Source organism: Salvia hispanica, chromosome 3 (genome assembly GCF_023119035.1).
Source record: "Salvia hispanica cultivar TCC Black 2014 chromosome 3, UniMelb_Shisp_WGS_1.0, whole genome shotgun sequence".
NCBI classification, from domain to species: domain Eukaryota; kingdom Viridiplantae; phylum Streptophyta; class Magnoliopsida; order Lamiales; family Lamiaceae; genus Salvia; species Salvia hispanica.
This window is the reverse complement of record NC_062967.1, coordinates 49,785,806-49,803,372: the sequence shown is the minus strand read 5'-3', so window position 1 is coordinate 49,803,372 and position 17,567 is coordinate 49,785,806. Positions and strand designations below refer to the sequence as shown.

The 17,567-nt window shown below is 37.4% G+C and overlaps 3 protein-coding genes across 3 annotated transcripts; 1 reads left to right on the top strand and 2 right to left on the bottom strand.

The window, feature by feature from the left end:
* Positions 1 to 1,131: 1,131 nt before the first annotated feature.
* Positions 1,132 to 10,891, top strand: LOC125215765 (protein ENHANCED DISEASE RESISTANCE 2-like). Its single transcript, XM_048117302.1, has 23 exons — positions 1,132 to 1,219; positions 1,408 to 1,616; positions 1,942 to 2,025; positions 2,530 to 2,583; positions 3,636 to 3,701; positions 3,828 to 3,925; positions 4,677 to 4,747; positions 4,834 to 4,950; positions 5,073 to 5,113; positions 5,213 to 5,313; positions 6,089 to 6,184; positions 6,650 to 6,714; positions 7,231 to 7,302; positions 7,702 to 7,857; positions 8,277 to 8,479; positions 8,553 to 8,586; positions 8,824 to 8,975; positions 9,076 to 9,177; positions 9,334 to 9,378; positions 9,457 to 9,600; positions 10,000 to 10,095; positions 10,217 to 10,318; positions 10,500 to 10,891. The coding sequence occupies exons 2-23, from the start codon at positions 1,473 to 1,475 to the stop codon at positions 10,602 to 10,604; spliced, it is 2,148 nt and encodes a 715-aa protein (XP_047973259.1). The 5' UTR covers positions 1,132 to 1,219; positions 1,408 to 1,472; the 3' UTR covers positions 10,605 to 10,891.
* A 518-nt stretch (positions 10,892 to 11,409) lies between these two features.
* Positions 11,410 to 12,884, bottom strand: LOC125210408 (UDP-glycosyltransferase 92A1-like). The gene has a single exon (XM_048109967.1). The coding sequence runs from the start codon at positions 12,882 to 12,884 to the stop codon at positions 11,412 to 11,414; it is 1,473 nt and encodes a 490-aa protein (XP_047965924.1). The 3' UTR covers positions 11,410 to 11,411.
* A 2,860-nt stretch (positions 12,885 to 15,744) lies between these two features.
* On the bottom strand, positions 15,745 to 17,567 carry LOC125214988 (crocetin glucosyltransferase 3-like). Its single transcript, XM_048116253.1, has one exon. The coding sequence runs from the start codon at positions 17,468 to 17,470 to the stop codon at positions 15,971 to 15,973; it is 1,500 nt and encodes a 499-aa protein (XP_047972210.1). The 5' UTR covers positions 17,471 to 17,567; the 3' UTR covers positions 15,745 to 15,970.

The following is a 17,567-nucleotide window of genomic DNA, read 5'->3' as shown; positions in this document are numbered from 1 at the left end:
ACATGAGCCAGTGAGGTTTTATAATTTTTTAAACTTTTAAAATTTTCTAGAATTTTCTGAACTTTTTAAAATTTACTAGTATAATTCTTTTTAACTGTAGATGTTTTTTTTTTTAATAATTACCAAGGCTTTTTAAAATTTAAAAGATACCATTCGACTACGCCCCTTAAGTCGACACCCCTTAGATTATTGTAGATGTTTTATAAATGCAAAAGGTTTAATAAAGTTATGTTTCAATCAAGATAGATAGAGTATTATCGGGGAGTGTTATATTGCTAACTCAATACCTAATGGCTAACTACAACTAAATAATAGCCATTAGATATTCAAATTAAGGGCCTAGATCATCAACCACGAAATGTCAATACAATCAACAAAAAACATCAATAAAGCCATATGATTAATTCAATAAAATATCAATAGGGGTATTAATGTCAATTAACTACATGTTTAGTTATAACCAACTTTTAAAAGAAATCACAAAACGTTAAATTCATATAGTAACATATATCAAATTAAAGATAATTTTATAAGGATTCCAACGATATCATACATGCATATGTTCCGACGTTAAAATTTGAAAAAATTTGAATTTTTTTCAATTTTTTCGTAAAGCAGAAATGTCAACATACTATATAAAATATGTCAATATAATACATGTAGAATGTCAATATAAGCAATGGGTTAACATTCTTAAAACATTGTGTTGACATTCTCAAAGCATTGTGTTGATATTTTCAAAACACTATATTGACATTTTCATCTAAAACCCTAATTTGATGTTTTTTTATCTCTTTTGATTTTATTAATAAAAACGAAAATTACACGTGTCAAATTGTAGACCACACGTTTTCTAAAATCCTATAGCCTTAAATTAGTTGTAGTTAGCAATTAAGTGATTAGTTAGCAATTGATCACTCTCCAAGTATTATCAAAGTCAAATATAAGTCATGTTTATTGGTTACTAATCATAATTTGAATCATATAAATATGTTTACTTATCTATGATTAAGTGTGAAAATACAATAAATTAATTGAAAAATTGAAAAGATATTGGCACGACAAAAGCTGGCTGTATCATTTTCTATTTACGTTCACTATGCGCGCATTTATATGTTCATAATTTGGAGAAGGAGATCGTACTCCATCGCTGACAAAATTTCGTAGATGATCGCGTCAATTTCCGGTGAATGTTTTTCGGATGCATGTTCTCTATTCGGTGTGTAAAATTTCGGAACTTTAGGGGTTGTTTCCATGTCTTAAGCTTTGATTTTCTTTTCCCCACACATGTCGAAAATCATTGCTCTCTGTTTCATTAATTTTAGCATTTTAATTGTTTTCTTCTCTGGTGACTGATTCAGCTCGCACGGCGTTGTTTTAATCGGAATTGAGTTGAAATTGTTTTAGGAGGAAGATAAGTATCCAGCAATTGATTGAATTTCGAGGAAGAAATTAGTGTAAACTTCGAGAAAATGCGGAGATCGAGGGTGGTTCATGAAGGATGGATGGTGAGGTATAAACGCAGGAAGATTGGCAGATCATATTTTCACATGCGATATTTTGTGCTCGAGCCTCGATTTTTGGCCTATTACAAGAAGAAGCCCCAAGATGGCATGGTAATTGCCTTACTTTACAAATTTATTTTTCAGTGTTGATGTTCTCTTACGAAATGGGTGATCACGGGCTATTCTGATCGGTTATTCGGTCAGGGGTGCGCATGTAGTAAAGTTAGTGTTTTCACAAACATTGCAATTCAATGGGAAAGGAATTCTTAAAGTTGTAGGTTATAGTAATTCAATTGCTTATAGAATTTATACCTTTACCTTTAACTTTCATGGATGTGGGCTTTTGATACTTTAATGCTTGGTTATTGATTGGAGGAAACATATTAGTATATCTTCCAAAGTAATAATCTATTGTTTCTGTATTTAATACGGTAAGGTACCAGTGAAGACTCTTCTCATAGATGGCAACTGTAGAGTGGAGGACCAAGGAGTCAAGAGTCTCAAGCCTAACAATGATCACGTGAGCCTACACAAATGATTTTTCTCTTTGGTGTCAAGATTGTATCTTATCTTAGCATTATATTTATCCAAGAAAAGTAGTTTCAAGTTGGATTATTGTTTTATAAGATTAGAGAGGCCACAAATTCATGAACAATCACGTTGGTCTTATTTTGGTACAAATATTATTTTGGTGAGTTACATATTGGTGAAATGAGATTCGGATCTATTGAAATAATTCAAATTACTTAAGAACAAGATGTAGTGTCAAGTGGTTCTAGAGTCCGTTTCCTAAAACTTCTAGCTACCTGTACCATTTGGTAGCATTTTCCATTTTGGGTTGGGCATACTGCAGATTAGTTTTGTACTACTGAATACTTCTTTTTAGTTTCTACCTTTTATTAATCATTTTCCCACCACCTAAGGAGAGTTGTTATAGATAAAACTTATTCAACTGATGCTATCATCATACATGCTTTCTGCTAATGCATTCATATTCTGCAATAATGCTCTGGTTTTATGGCAGATGATTTACGTTCTGTCAGTTTACAACAAGAAAGATAGTTCCAATCGCATGACGGTATGTATTATAGTAGTGCAACTTTTTCTTTCAATACCAGAAGTGTTTCCCTTGCACATCTATGAGAAATTTCTTTTGAGATATAGGCTCTATCTATTTACCTTACAGCACATGTTTTAATGACCCTTATGAATGACTAGGATGATTCTTTTATCGAGGATATGAGGATCCTTTTATAAATAATTTCACATTAATGATAATTTATTTTCATGTATTGGACAAGTGTTCTAAGAGTGCAAAAGATATCAGTAGTTGACAACAAAGTATATTTCTGTAGAATATCAATGTATTGTTACCACAGTGAGAAACTTTATAAGTAGTGCCCGTAAAACATTAACTCAATAAATTATTCTAGCTAAATAGTCAAATCTTTCCAAACTATCACCATTTTCCAAATCTGTCCTGTACTGTAAACTCTGACCAATTAATCCAAATGTGAGAATTTATAAAAATCTACCCCTAAAGAAAAATTTTCAGTACTTGAAAGCTGAGTAGAACTGAATAGAATTCAGTGACAGAGGATGTTTACAAAAGAACAACTCATGTGGTGGTAATTCATGGTGCATTCCTTTAAAAAAAATGACTATGATGGTCCTAGTCATGTGGTACTCAATCTTGAAAGTAGAGTATGGCTTGCTGATTCTAGGCTTCAGTTTTCAAGCAAATCAAAGAGCGAGTTACCCATATGACTAGTGATACTGCTAGATATTGTATTAGGAACTATGAACTGTTACATGTCGAGTTCTTATTTGCAGGTCATGATACATTTGTTTTAAAAGAAATGAAAATGATGTTTCTGATTCAGATCCTGGTGAATCTTGACCCCTAATAACGCTTCATGTTTTCCTCCAAACCTTCAGTACCATATGTGAAAAAGGAGTCAATTAGATTTGCCAATCCTCTAGCAAAGTTCAGATTTTATTACACATTAGCCTGAATATTTATGTTCCTCTTATCATTTTGTATCCCTCTAATTCAATGGAAACTTTTGCTCCCTGCAAACTTTCATTTTAGGATTTATAACTGTTCACAGATTCATGTTCCTTGTTCAGATGGCATCTTACAGCATTCAGGAGGTTCACAATTGGAAAGAAAAACTTGAATCTATTATTGATCAGGTTTTTCTATTCTACATGTCACCTTCAAGTGTTAATAATTTTTTATATTTCAAATTCCATAAAGTTCATTTTTTACTTGATTTTGAACATAAAATTCTTAAATCAATGAATGTTGGTTGTATGCAGCAGCAAGGGTCAAATTCTGCCCATGGTAACAAGTACTTTTCTTTTGAGTATAGATATGGCTTGGATACTGGGAGAAATGCTTCATCATCAGACCGTGAGTAAGTATTTGTTCTCGATTCACCCAGTATGTGGGTGGCTTTTTAAGCTTGTTCATGCAGAATATTAACTTAGTTACTCTAATCTACTGCCCCATAGGTTTGCAAAAATATAATTTCCATGAAGGATTGCATGATGCTGTCTGGACTCTGGTTATATATATCAGAAGTCATAAATAACTTTAGTTATGTAACTTTGTTGCTCCGTGTCCTTCTCCCAAGAGAGAAGGGAATTGCTTTTGATTTGAACCATATTTGATTTTTCTCAGCAGTCGTGAGTGCTCCTTGATTAGTATTACAAATATATAAAATTTTCTGATTGTTGTATCTTAAATACATCTCACTTGAGGGTTTCAGGGATAGAGCTGATAGTAGGACTCAAGCCTGGAAATCTGTAAAATGGTCTTATTACATAGCAGTGGTTATGTTAGCCTGTCCAAAATCCGTAGGTCCTTGCAAACTGCCTATCTATATTGATGTCTTCAATTATATGGCCTGGGTACTCAATCAAAAATAAGTATTGTATAAATAATTCCCAAGTGATGGTCCACAATTCGTTACAATTTTCTTGTGTTATTGCCTATTTTTAGCACTCCCCCTGCAGCATTTGTTGACTTCTAGTTCTGTCCCTTCACATCTGAATGCAGTGCATTTGTTGATCTCCTAGTAAGAGGTTGTACTGTTCAAGAACTTCAATGCATGTTGGATATCTTTCGCTCAATGTGCTCAACTTTGCTTTGTGAATTCCTTTCAGTGCTGCAGAAGAAGAAGATGATGATGATGATGATGATCGTCCAGATTCTCCACACCAAACGATAGGAGATGGTTTGTTGACTACATGCTTATCTCAGCTGATATATGGCACTCATATCTTTTGTAGTAAAACTTCACTAACCATATTGATGTGGCAGGTCCCCCTGAATCTGTTTTTGACTGGACAGATGAATTAGATTCAAATTTACACATTCAGAATTTCAACAGTCAGGCCTTTACAAAAAAGTCCTGGCGCCTTCTTCAGTGCCAAAATGGTGCGTCTATGTGCCTTTAGTTTCCTTTCTGATCAATTAGAGAGATGTATACACCATAAATATGTGCCTGTGGGATGTCTGAATAATTCTTCAGTGAACTTTTCTTTGGTGCAAGTTTGCAGGGCTTCGAATTTTTGAGGAGCTTCTTGAAGTTGATTTTCTTGTAAGGACATTTTATTAATTTTCTGTAGAATGTGCTTAAATCTATTTGCTAGACAGTGGATGCGTTTGGTATATTCCTCAAGTTATTTTAATGATGTAGCCAAAGAGCTGCAGCAGACCAATGAAAGCTGTTGGGGTAGTTGAGGCTACTTGTGAAGAAACGTTTGAGCTCATAATGAGAATGGATGCTACGCGATGCGAGTAAGGTTTTCTTTATTCTCTTTCAACATTGGATTTGATCAGTCTCCTGTATGGTGTCTTTAGTTGGATGTTGAATTTTTGCCAAGAATGACATGCTTTACACTTTGTGTTCATTTCCTTTGAATACAACTTGCAATGTCTAAAATTAACTAGACCTCTCACGACTGGTGTAACAAGATGTTTAGTTGCTGCTCACTTCTTGACAATGAAAAGTAAATGCATTGAGGGTATTGGGAGCTCAAAACAAGGTTAGAATTAAGAAACTTTATGAGGTTAATTACATATACTCCTACATTTAAATTTCACCGTTGAAGTTTTCAGGCCCTATCATTTTGATGGGTACTTCTTCTTTAAATTGTCTGCTTTGTAAAAGCTCTTCAACCTCTGGAATGTAAAAAATTATGAGGTGAAACTTAAGATAGGTTTACGACAGTAATATAACTACTTTCATTAATTTTCCCAAGCATCTTAGCTTGCTCAACTCATGTCCTTCTTCTCGCTTTGCTGTTCAATCACTAAATCAGAGTAAGCTCTCAGCCCTACTCAGCCTATTAAGGGGTGAATCATTCTTTTATTTCTCTATCTCTATCTATGAATAAAATGTTACGCAAAGTCTTAATTCACAGCTTATGAAACACTGCCTCTCTCTCTCTCTCTCGCGCGCGCGCACACACACACACACATCCACATAGAGTGCAATAAAACGTAATGAAGAACTTATCGAAAACTTCGGTTTTTGATGCAGTGCTCTTTAAACAATAGTACCATTGTGCAGGTGGGATTGCAGTTTTCAGTATGGTAGCTTGGTTGAAGAGGTAGATGGACATACTGCTATTCTATATCAAAGGCTTCAGTTGGACTGGTTTTCAATGTAAAGCCTATTCTTATCATAACCATTTCATCTGTTTCTTTCTGTTTGAATATTTTTTGCTCTTTGTGCTCTTCCTTCATTAATTCTGTTTTTGTAATTTAATTATTTGACCAAGGAGCTACTAGTTAACTAAGCTTGTTTCGGGTGGCCTCATAGATGAATATGATATTTTCTTATGCTATTGCTAAATTTGTTTTTCGACACCATTCAATTTTCTTTTCTTCTCGATGTTACATTCGGAGTCTTTTGAGTTTTGACTAAAGATGGAGCATTTACATATTTTCTGTTGTTTTCTGGGATGCTCATTCTTCTCTTACTGTGTATTCTCTCCAATAGAATAGTTACTTTGTTTAACATCAAGTTTGGTTGCAGTTAATGGATGTGACTTTGAGTTCCACCCACTAGAATTAATGTCTAAGTTGTATTTGAAATTTATCATGTATTTGCTTTCCTGTAATACTACAGGTTTGTATGGCCTCGTGACCTCTGCTATGTACGCTATTGGCGTCGAAATGATGATGGGAGTTATGGTAATCTTTGAGCAATTCCATGTTATCTGCTTTTTCATTTAGTTTTGGGTTTTTGGCTTTTTAAACCAAAATCTTTTCCCGAATTCCGGTTTTTCCCATGAACTATGAGATTTGTTTTTAAAACCGCGAACTTTCATTTCGTTAGGATTTTCCCAACCCGACCCGAATAGCACATTTCCGACCCGAATAGCATAATTCAAAATGTTAAAGTTGTGTTTTGTTTATTCAAAAGTTGTCATTTGTTATGTAATAATTGTGACTGTATGTATTATTGTGCCAAATATGATCCAAGTAATCAATTTAATGACAAATAGGATTAAAATTGACACGTACACAACCGGGTTTCGTCGTTGACCCGCCGGGGGAAAATCCCAACGAAATGAAAGTTCGTGGTTTTAAAAACAAATCTCATAGTTCACGGGAAAAACCGGAATTCGGAGAAAGGTTTTGGTTTAAAAAGCCAAAAACCCTTTAGTTTTCTGAATGTATTTTTGGCCTTTTCTTTTATTTCTGCAGTTGTCTTGTTTCGTTCTAGGGAGCATGAAAGTTGTCGCCGACAACGAGGATATGTGCGGGCTCATATTGAGAGTAAATTCACTGAGATTTTCTGATAAATTGCATATTACTTTCTTTATAGTATAACCTGGAAGATAATCACATATATAGAAACCTTCACTCCCATTGTATGCAGTACCTTACCTGGACATTTTACTTTGCATGATACGCTTGCCATTGAAAGATGCAGTATTATAAATAATGCATTATCATGAAGATGCATTATTGCAATACATAAAGTGTATTATCAAAAGAAGCATGGTATACATAAAGTGATGAATATAAAAAATGCATGGTTCTACGGTATTATGGAAGGGATGGTTTCTATATGATCCTATCCCTGTATATACACAAATATTTTATTTAATATCTTTTGATTTTTGTTTCATTGCCAATTTGCCATGTTAAATGATTTTGGTTCTGCTTTTTCAGGTGGAGGGTTTAATATATCACGTCTACAGTCTCGTGATGGAAGACCTAGAACAAAGGTCCAGCATCTTATGCAAATTGATCTTAGAGGCTGGGGAGCTGGTTATTTTTCATCATTTCAGCAACACTGTCTTCTTCAAATGTTAAATAGTGTCGCTGGTAAGATGTTCGAGAACTGAGATATTAAATTATTCGTTTGGCGGTATATAGATCATATTATATTACCAATCCAGACCTCGTTAAAAGAGAGCCATATCTTTTACAGTTAAAAGTTAAGTGGTCCAAGCATGGGTCTCTTAAATCTCTTTATTAAGTCCTTAGTTAAGGTGTTGCTCTATTTATCAATTGACTATCGTCTGTTAATAATCACTGATATATTCAGTAAAAGAGCTTAAACTGTATGCATGTCGTTGCATTTGCTGCAAATATCTGAATTTTGAACTCTGTTTCACTTTCTCAAAGCTTCCATGACAGCAGACGAGGGTAACTTATACGGCCTCTTATAATTTCTTAAGCTAAAGACTCAGATTCGAATTTTGTTTGCAAGGCTATTGAGTGTTTCAAGGTTATTGTTGCAGGCTTACGAGAATATTTTTCTCAAACCGATGAAAGGGCCATAGCTCCTAGGATGCCACTTATGGTTAATATGACATCAGCTTCCGATCCTTCAAAGAAAAGTAAAAGATTTCAGTCATCTTCCTTTCGCTTCCCCAATTCTTCTAACAGGATGATGGATGAGTGCTCAGATGATGACGAAGATTTTCAGTGTGCTGATCAAGAGGTCGGTTTGCACTTCTTCTTATATGCTCTCCTTGCAGCATCGATGATTGAGTTTTGTTATCTGTATGTTACAGGTTTCTACGTCAGAGGTTAATGACAAAAGAAATGGTTGGTAATATCCTTAGTTTATGCTCCCTCTGTCCCAAACTACTTGCACCATTTCTTTTGGGCATGAGAATTAAGAAATTGATGTTTAAAGTTAAGTGGTGAGAGAATAGTAAGAGAATGAAGTAAGAGAGAGTAAAGTATGCTAGAGAGTAGCTTGGGACGGAGGGAGTATGAGTATATACATGTATAATTTAATCTCTGATAAACACACCTCCTTGCAATTTTCTGCACATATAGAATCCTCTGACGACGAACCTGAACTAGACATGAACTTTTACTTTGGCAACCTTCGCCGCGATGATCAGGAAAATGCCCGTAATTGCTGGACATTATCTGATGGGAACAACTTCAGAGTACGTGGTAAGAATTTCTGCAGCGACAAATCAAAGGTATACAATAATTTTCATATATAGCAGATACGAGCTGTTTCAGTTTAGAAAGTAGTATTATTTCTCTATTCAATCTCACATTGCTGTGCTCATATTTTAGACTGCTGGCGGTAAGCATCTTATGGATCTTGTTGCCACAGACTGGTTCAAAAGTACGAAACGAATGGATCACGTTGCCAAACGCCTTGGGTGTGCAGCACAAGTAAGTTTCAGTAACGATGACTCAATAGCTTTAAGTTCATTTGATCTATCTTATACCACATCTTAATATTTTCAAATTATTTACATTATTTTATTTGGTTCCTAATTATTGCTAACTTATGTCTTGATACAAATGATCTTTGTGCTTTCTTTTTAGGTTGCAGCAGATAGAGGACTTTTCTCTATTGTTATTAATCTCCAAGTGAGTTGATCAAGTGGTTGATCTTATTTATTGTTTATATCATATGGTTATCTGAAAAATTGACAATAAAAAGTCTAGGTACCAGCTGGATCCACACAATACAGCATGATTTTTTACTTTGTAACAAAGAATTTAGTACCAGGATCTCTCTTGCAACGGTTTGTTGATGGAGACGATGAAGCCCGCAATAGTAGACTGAAGCTTATACCATCAGTACCAAAGGTATCTTTGTCCCTGTTTCAGTTTATTTGGAGTATTAATACATCAAAAAGTTTTGATTAGCCAACATCATTTATTTCATAGAGCTAAAATATTTGTGATTACATGCGCTTTTGATAACATTATTGTAATGTAGAGGGACTTTACAGTTCTGCAAAGATGTAGTATTACATCCCGAATTGCTTTATTCAAGCTATAATCAGAAGAGTCCACCGTATTCCCCCCCTTTGTTGATCCATTGATATTTTGACTCTTGATTTGCACCCTTGAGATAAAACCGGTCATTTAGAAAATTTAGTGCATGCTGTACTTGGATGATTGTTCAGTTTAACATTCTTGTACGAAGATCAGAAGCCTGCTTTTTTCTCTTGTTAACTTCATTCTGGTCTGGAAACTTTGTAGGGCTCTTGGATCGTACGGCAGAGTGTCGGAAGCACTCCTTGTTTACTGGGAAAATCTGTTGATTGCACCTATATCCGCGGCTCCAGTTACTTGGAAGTGAGACTATTCATCCATCAATCCCTATAACACAGCAAATAAGATTATTGAGTCACGCAGGCTGAAATATCCAACAATTATTTCAACTGAGATCACTGATTATCCATTTCTATTCGTGTAGATCGACGTTGATATCGGTTCCTCTACTGTGGCAAATGGAGTACTGGGGCTTGTGATTGGCGTTATCACAACGTTGGTTGTAGACATGGCTTTTATTTTACAGGTACTTTCTTCTAAGCTAATGAATTTTATTTCATATATCCCATCTTATTCTTAAGTTTCGTTGCATGTAACTTATCTACAAATGCTATCAAGAAATGAGATAGAGAGAGAGAGAGAGAGCTGTGTTTTAGTGTGATTAAAGATATACATACTTGAGCTGTTGCATGGAAAATGAAATGCAGGGTAACACGCCGGAGGAGTTGCCAGAGCGATTAATCGGTGCCGTCAGGATTTCTCATCTAGAATTATCATCAGCACTAGAGCCCAGAGAGGAAGATGATTTTTGACTCAAATCAAGTTATAATCACCAGTTTTCAACAACACCCTGAGGCCTTCAAATATTGATTTATTGCACTTGCACCAGCTATTTAAATGATTGCTGCACTTCTCCAGAGAGCATTTTCCCATCGTTTACATTGTCATTATTCGTTAATTTTTTTTTCTCAAAATTTTCTACTACTCTCATCGGTACACGCTGGTATTAAAGAGCACGTGCTTTATGCGTGTCGACTGTAAATAGAACTTGTTTTTGATGCGTGGCATAATTTGATGGTGAATATGTAACTCCTTCAGTGATGCAACAACTTTCTTGATCTTATTATCACTATTAGTATGTACTTATCTTGGTATGTATATTGAATTAGGAGTAGTATATGAGAAGGAAATATAGTACTAGTAGGTAGGAGTAAAGGTGCTCTCACAAGAGATATTTTTACTCGGAGGTAAGACTATGCATTTTACTTTGTTTACATTGATTCTGAGGTTTAGTGAATAGAATTCGATGCAAACTGGACACACACAATCACACAATGTATGAAATGTATAGAACTGGCTACACTTGATGAACTACTTTTGGGGCCAGTTTTGTATGTGTAGAATTCGAAAAAACTAGAGAAACACATTCTAACAATTGTATAAAACGGGTAGAGCTTGCTACCCGTTATGACCAACATTTGGGGCCGTCTATGGCGGTCTGGGACCACATAAACGACCGAGTGGCAGCATGTCAAAAGAAAAACACATGCCACACCATAGGAAAAATATAACCACTCCAAAAATTCTTGTATGCTCTGTTTGATTGGTAGGAAATCAGGCTATTTGCTTATAAGCTCAACCAATGCCTTGACCGATGCAGCAGAACTTGAGGGATAACCACCCTCAAAGATACCTTTCAAGGCAGTTGCTTGATTGTGAACTTCTCCATCATCCATCAGCATGTCAATCCCTTGAATTATATTGATCTTCTTCACCATTTCCGATAGATCATCTATACCAGGAACCACGTGGCCAACACGATGATACTTGGCTATCAACTTGGCATTGTAAAACTGGTCTCCCCTGATCGGCCAGGCCAAGATTGGGGTGCCGCAAGCGATTGCCTCCACTGTCGAATTCCACCCACAGTGCGACAAGAATCCTCCCGTCGAGGGATGGCTGAGTATCGACAACTGTGGCGCCCATCCCTTTATGATAAGGCCTCTGCTCCCAACCCTTTCTTCCAAGCCACGCGGCTCGTACCCTCCTTCTTTAGAATCTGATGTGGCTTTCCCGCCAAAAAAGTTGGCAGGCGGGCTAGGACGTCCAGCTCCGGGCTGGATGACCCATATAAATGATTTCTCCGTCTCCGCCAATGCCTCCGCCAGCTCATCATACTCCTCCATGGATGGGCCCACCTCGCTACCGAACGACACGTAGATGACAGAGCCACCTGGCTTCGAGTCCAGCCATTGGATCACCTCATCTTCCGTGTAGTTAGTCTCATGCCTCGGCCTGCTATCTCGGTCATGCACAACTGAGCCAATCGATTTCCAGAACTTCCCCGGCAGCAACGGCCCCACACCGAAAACAGGCTTCTCGACTTGTCCCGTAAGGTACTTGAGAAAAGGAGATTCAAGACCTTCACAAGTGTTGATCAACAGAGCAGCAGAGCCGTCCGTCTCATCCGTCCAACTTGGCTGATGCACTATTCTCGGGGGAGCGAAGTTTGCCCCATCGCCCCTCCCACCATGCTCATGCTCTCGACGGTCCCGTCTCCTAGTATCCGAATAGCTCAGGGCCATGCTCTCGGGCAGCCCGGGAATTTTTCTTTCCGGGTCAGGCCCGATGTTATTCACACGAGCATTCCACGCAGCATACTCCATTGCAGCTCCACAGGCGCCAGAGGTGAAGAAGGACACAATAGGTATGTTGGCTTTCTTGAAAATGTATTTGCTCCAGTTCATCATTACATCCATCACCACAAACGCAGGCGGGGCATTCTCGAACCTTCGAGAGAGGAACGACTGGATGCCCTGCCCCAGCTGGTGGTGATGGTGGGAGCGTGCCGCGGACCAATCTCCATTAGAAGCATCTGGCGGCGGTGTAGCCTCTGAGTATTCGATTCGGACGAGTTCGATGGAAGGGTGGTGGTGGAGATCGGAAGGAATGTAGGAGGAGAGGTGAGAAGGGATGATGAAGAATGAGTTGCAGTTGTAAGAGGACAAATGTTTGCAGAGCTCAGCACATGGAAAAAGATGGCCTTGACCAAAAAATGGCACTATCAATACATCCTTTGTTGCACCTCCCATTTCTTACTTCTATTCATATTTTACACCATTCTTGATTGCTATTTATACACAGCGTGACAAATGCAAGTATCAATTCTATTCCAATCATTAATTAAGGAATTTTCATCTATTTTCTGTAATTAAGGAAAAATTAACGCAATTATTCCTATAAATGCACAAAATTAATGCAGTTCACCTTATTTAGAATTCATGTTCTCTCCTTTCTTACATAAAGTTTCCTATTTTCAGTGGTATTCACTCCATAATTTTCTTATATTACATCTGTGTGTAATCAATTTTTTATGCGCATTCACATAAGATTTGTAGATTCAAATAATTTCATATTATCATCTAATTAATACTATTTGGCAAATAAAAACAATAAAATCTAATGATAGCAAAGATAATAATGTTATTAATTATTAAAATCACAAATTTTGATTGAATTTGATATTTTTCGCAAACTTAAATTTGTCGCAAAAATCATGAACCTGTTAATGAGTTTCCCATGAATTTGAGAAAAATTTAAATTCATAGGAAATTTATTTGCACCTTCAGTTTATGATTTTTGATTAAACTTTAAGTTGATGAGAAATATCAAATTTTGGTCACAGTTTATGATTTATTCATTTCATATTTTTTCTTATACAGCATCAAGTATGTGTAATAAAATATTTTTATGTCTACTGCTTTAGCATAAGATTTCAGATCCATATAATAGTACTATTATTCATCTAATTATTATTATTATTTGCCAAATAATATTAAGTGTGTATATCAAATATAGTACTAATATAGTAATCAAATAAGAGACTCGGTTAGGTTAATTAATTTGCAATAGAAGAATATTACCAACTTGATCAAATCGAAACTATGTATTATGTAGTATTATGTAGTATCATCAATTTTCTTGAATGAAATTTACCTTAACATAGATACGAATCTTCTCACAATTGGAGTGAGATGTTGTAAGATATTTGTACATTGTGAAAAAGATATTTATAAAATACTTGCATTTGTATAAAATTTTGAAATAATAGTTCTATAATATCTGCTCAAATAAAAACTAACGATTCGTGCTCAAATAAATAGGAATGTAATCAAATGGTAACATCTTTGGTCAACACCAATTTTAGGTAGTTAGGATGTCAATATCAATATAAGAACAATAATGTCAACACAATGTCTCATTTAACTCCGGTTGACATTTTTTATAAAGTGAGTTGACATTCGTATGTTTTAATCCTGGTTGAGACGTTTATTTTGGATATGGAGATTAAGAAATTGTGTTAAATGGGTTAAATGATCAGGGGTGGATGTACATGTATTGGAAGAGGGGCAATTGCCCCACCTCATGTTTTCCATCCCATATATTTATATACCTATTTTAAATTAATTTCTTTTAATCTTCTACTAAAGTTGCCCCTCCTCAAAAGTGTAAAATTCCTTCACATGTAAATTTGCCCCCTATCCTACAAATTCCTGGCTCCGCCCCTGTAAATGAAAATGAAATAAAATATGAGAGATACGAGAGAGTAAGTAGGAGATGAAAAAGTAATTAGAAGTTTTGATTTTTGTAAAAAAACATGACTCAACTCAGTTAGGACATTCGAGAAAAAAATTACGACCTAACTAACTTAATTTGGACAAAGAGAGATGAAAATGACTTCATAATCTGTATTACAACTTAGCCTGACCTCTACTTTTCCCTGAAAACTTTTGCTCCCTGCAAAGTGCAAACTTTCCTTTTAGGATTCATTAACTGTTCACAGATTCACATTCCTTGTTGGTTCACAATTGCAAAGAAAAACTTGATTTCAAATACCAAGTGTTGATAATTTTTTATATCTCAAATGCCATAAAATTCCTTTTTAGTAATACTTGATTTTGAGCTTAAAATTTCTAAATCAATGCACGTTGGTTGTATTTAGCAGCAAGGGTCACATTCTGCTAATGGTAACAAGTACTACTATTCTTTTGACTTTTGAGTATAGATATGGCTTGGATAGTGGAAGAAATGCTTCATCATCAGACAATGAGTAAGTATGTGTTCTCCAATTCACCCATAGATTGCATGATGCTATCTGGTTACATATTAGTATTTCATAAGAAACTTTAGTTGTTCCGTGAGAATTCCCCATCCTTCTCCACAAGAATTGCTTTTGATTTGAACCAAATTTTCTTTTTTTGGGTTCCTTGGTTAGTAGGAGTAACAAATGTAGAAAATTTTCTGATTTTTGTTTTGCTTTTTAAGCTTCTGAGCAATTTTTGAAATTCGATTTTCAGCCTGTTTTTCTTACTTTCTTTGATCTCTCTCTCAATTATTTCTATTAGAGTTTTGAGCTAATTTAACCCCTCTCCTGATTTTCTTCTTTGTTAGTTTTCGGAGATAAGATGCATTGTTCACATTCCTCAGTTTCAGGTTTCTATACGGAGTATTGATGCGTATGTTTGTTGATTAGGTCGCTTCAGTATTCATCCTCTGGTCTTTGTTTTCTGAATAGTTAAGTACTCCATGTTTATCAGCAATTCAGCATTAGTGTGTTTACCCCTTATATGTTTCCTTTTTCCATTTTTCTCTTCAATCATCCTTGAAACTTCAATCCTTTGATATTATGGGAAAGATATTCCATGAAATCGTTGAGAATAGGTGCATATACAGGTTAATCAACTTGACTAGTTTTTCTGCAGATGTGTATTTTGGAACTTAATTTACTTCAAATTAATAAGCTATCTTCTTTTTATTTTTAGCAGTGAGATATCTACTTATTTTGACACAGTGATCCCAATAGTGTATCTCTCTATTATCTTGTCTAACGAACTGAACGCCAACCAGATGAACTACTTCTGGGGCAGTGGTATTGTAGAATTCAAAGCAAACTGGACAAACACAATCAAACAATTGTATAAATTGGGGTAGAGCTTGCTACCCTTGATTACATTCGGGGCCATCTATGGCGTCCCGGAGCCACATAAACACGATCGAGTGGCAGCACGTCAACAGATAAACACATGCTGCAACTGGTTTCTTCACACTAACCATTACAAAAATATAACCACTCCATAAATTCCTGATGTATGCTCTGTTTCATAGGTGGGAAATCAGGCTACTTCCTTATAAGCTCAACCAATGCCTTGACCGATGCAGCAGAACTTGAGGGATAACCACCCTCAAAGATACCTTTCAAGGCAGTTGCTTGATTGTGAACTTCTCCATCATCCATCACCAGGTTAATCCCTTGAATTATACTGCCCTTCTTCACCATTTCCAATTGATCATCTATACCAGGAAGCATGTGGCCAACATGATGATACTTGACCACCAGCTTGGCATTGTAAAACTGGTCTCCCCTGATTGGCCAGGCCAAGATTGGGGTGCCGCAAGCAATTGCCTCCATAGTCGAATTCCACCCACAGTGCGACAAGAATCCTCCCGTCGAGGGATGGCTGAGTATTGACAACTGCGGCGCCCATCCCTTTATGATAAGGCCTCTGTTCCCAACCCTTTCTTCCAAGCCACGCGGCTCGTACCCTCCTTCTTTAGTACTATCTGGCGTGGCTCTCCCGCCAAAAAGGCTGGCAGGTGGGCCGGGCCGTCCAGCTCCGGGCTGGATGACCCATATAAACGATTTCTCCGTCTCCGCCAGTGCCTCCGCCAGCTCATCATACTCCTCCATAGACGGTCCCACCTCGCTACCAAACGACACGTAGATGACAGAGCCACCAGGCTTCGAGTCCAGCCACTGGATCACCTCATCCTCCGTGTAGTTCGTTTCACGCCCCGGCCTGCTGTCCCGGTCATGAACAACTGAGCCGATTGACTTCCAGAACGTCCCCGGCAGCAACGGGCCCACGCCAAAAACCGGCTTCTCAGCTTGGCCTGCAAGGTACTTAAGAAAAGGGGATTCAAGACCATCACAAGTGTTGATCAACAGAGCAGTAGAGCCTTCCGTCTCATCCATCCAGCGTGTGTGCTGCCCGAATCGCGGGGGCCCGGAGTTCGCCCCATCGCTCCCCCGGCCTCCTCCTCTGCCTCTACCTCCGCCCAGCTCATGCCGCCGGCGATCCTGTCTCCTAGTATCGGAATAGCTCAGGGCCATGCTCTCGGGCATCCCAGGCAGCATTCGGGCCGGGTCAGGCCCGATGTTATCCACATGAGCTTTCCACGCAGCATGCTCCATTGCAGCTGCACAAGCGCCAGAGGTGAAGAAGGACACAATAGGTATGTTGGCCTTCTTGAAGATGTGTTTGCTCCAGTTCATCATAACATCCATCACCACGAATGCGGGCGGGGAATTCTCGAACCTTTCGGAGAGGAAGGACTCGATCCCCTGGCCCAGCTGGCGGTGATGGTGGGGCCCCGGAGCGGGCCAATCTCCATCCGTAGCATCCCGTGGCAGTGCCTCCTCCGAGGATTCGATTCGGACGACTTCGATGGAAGGATTGAGGTGGAGATCGGAGGGAATGGAGGAGGCGAGAGGAGAAGGGATGATGAAGATTGAGTTGCAGTTGTAAGAGGATATGTGTCTGCAGAGCTCAGCACATGGGAAGAGATGGCCTTGACCGAAAAATGGCACTATCAATACATCTTTTGTTGCACCTCCCATTTCTTGCTTATCCTATTTTGCACAATTCTTCATTGCTATTTATACATATGTGTTTGTGTTTTTGTGGACGCAATGAAGCATGACAAATGTGTGGAGA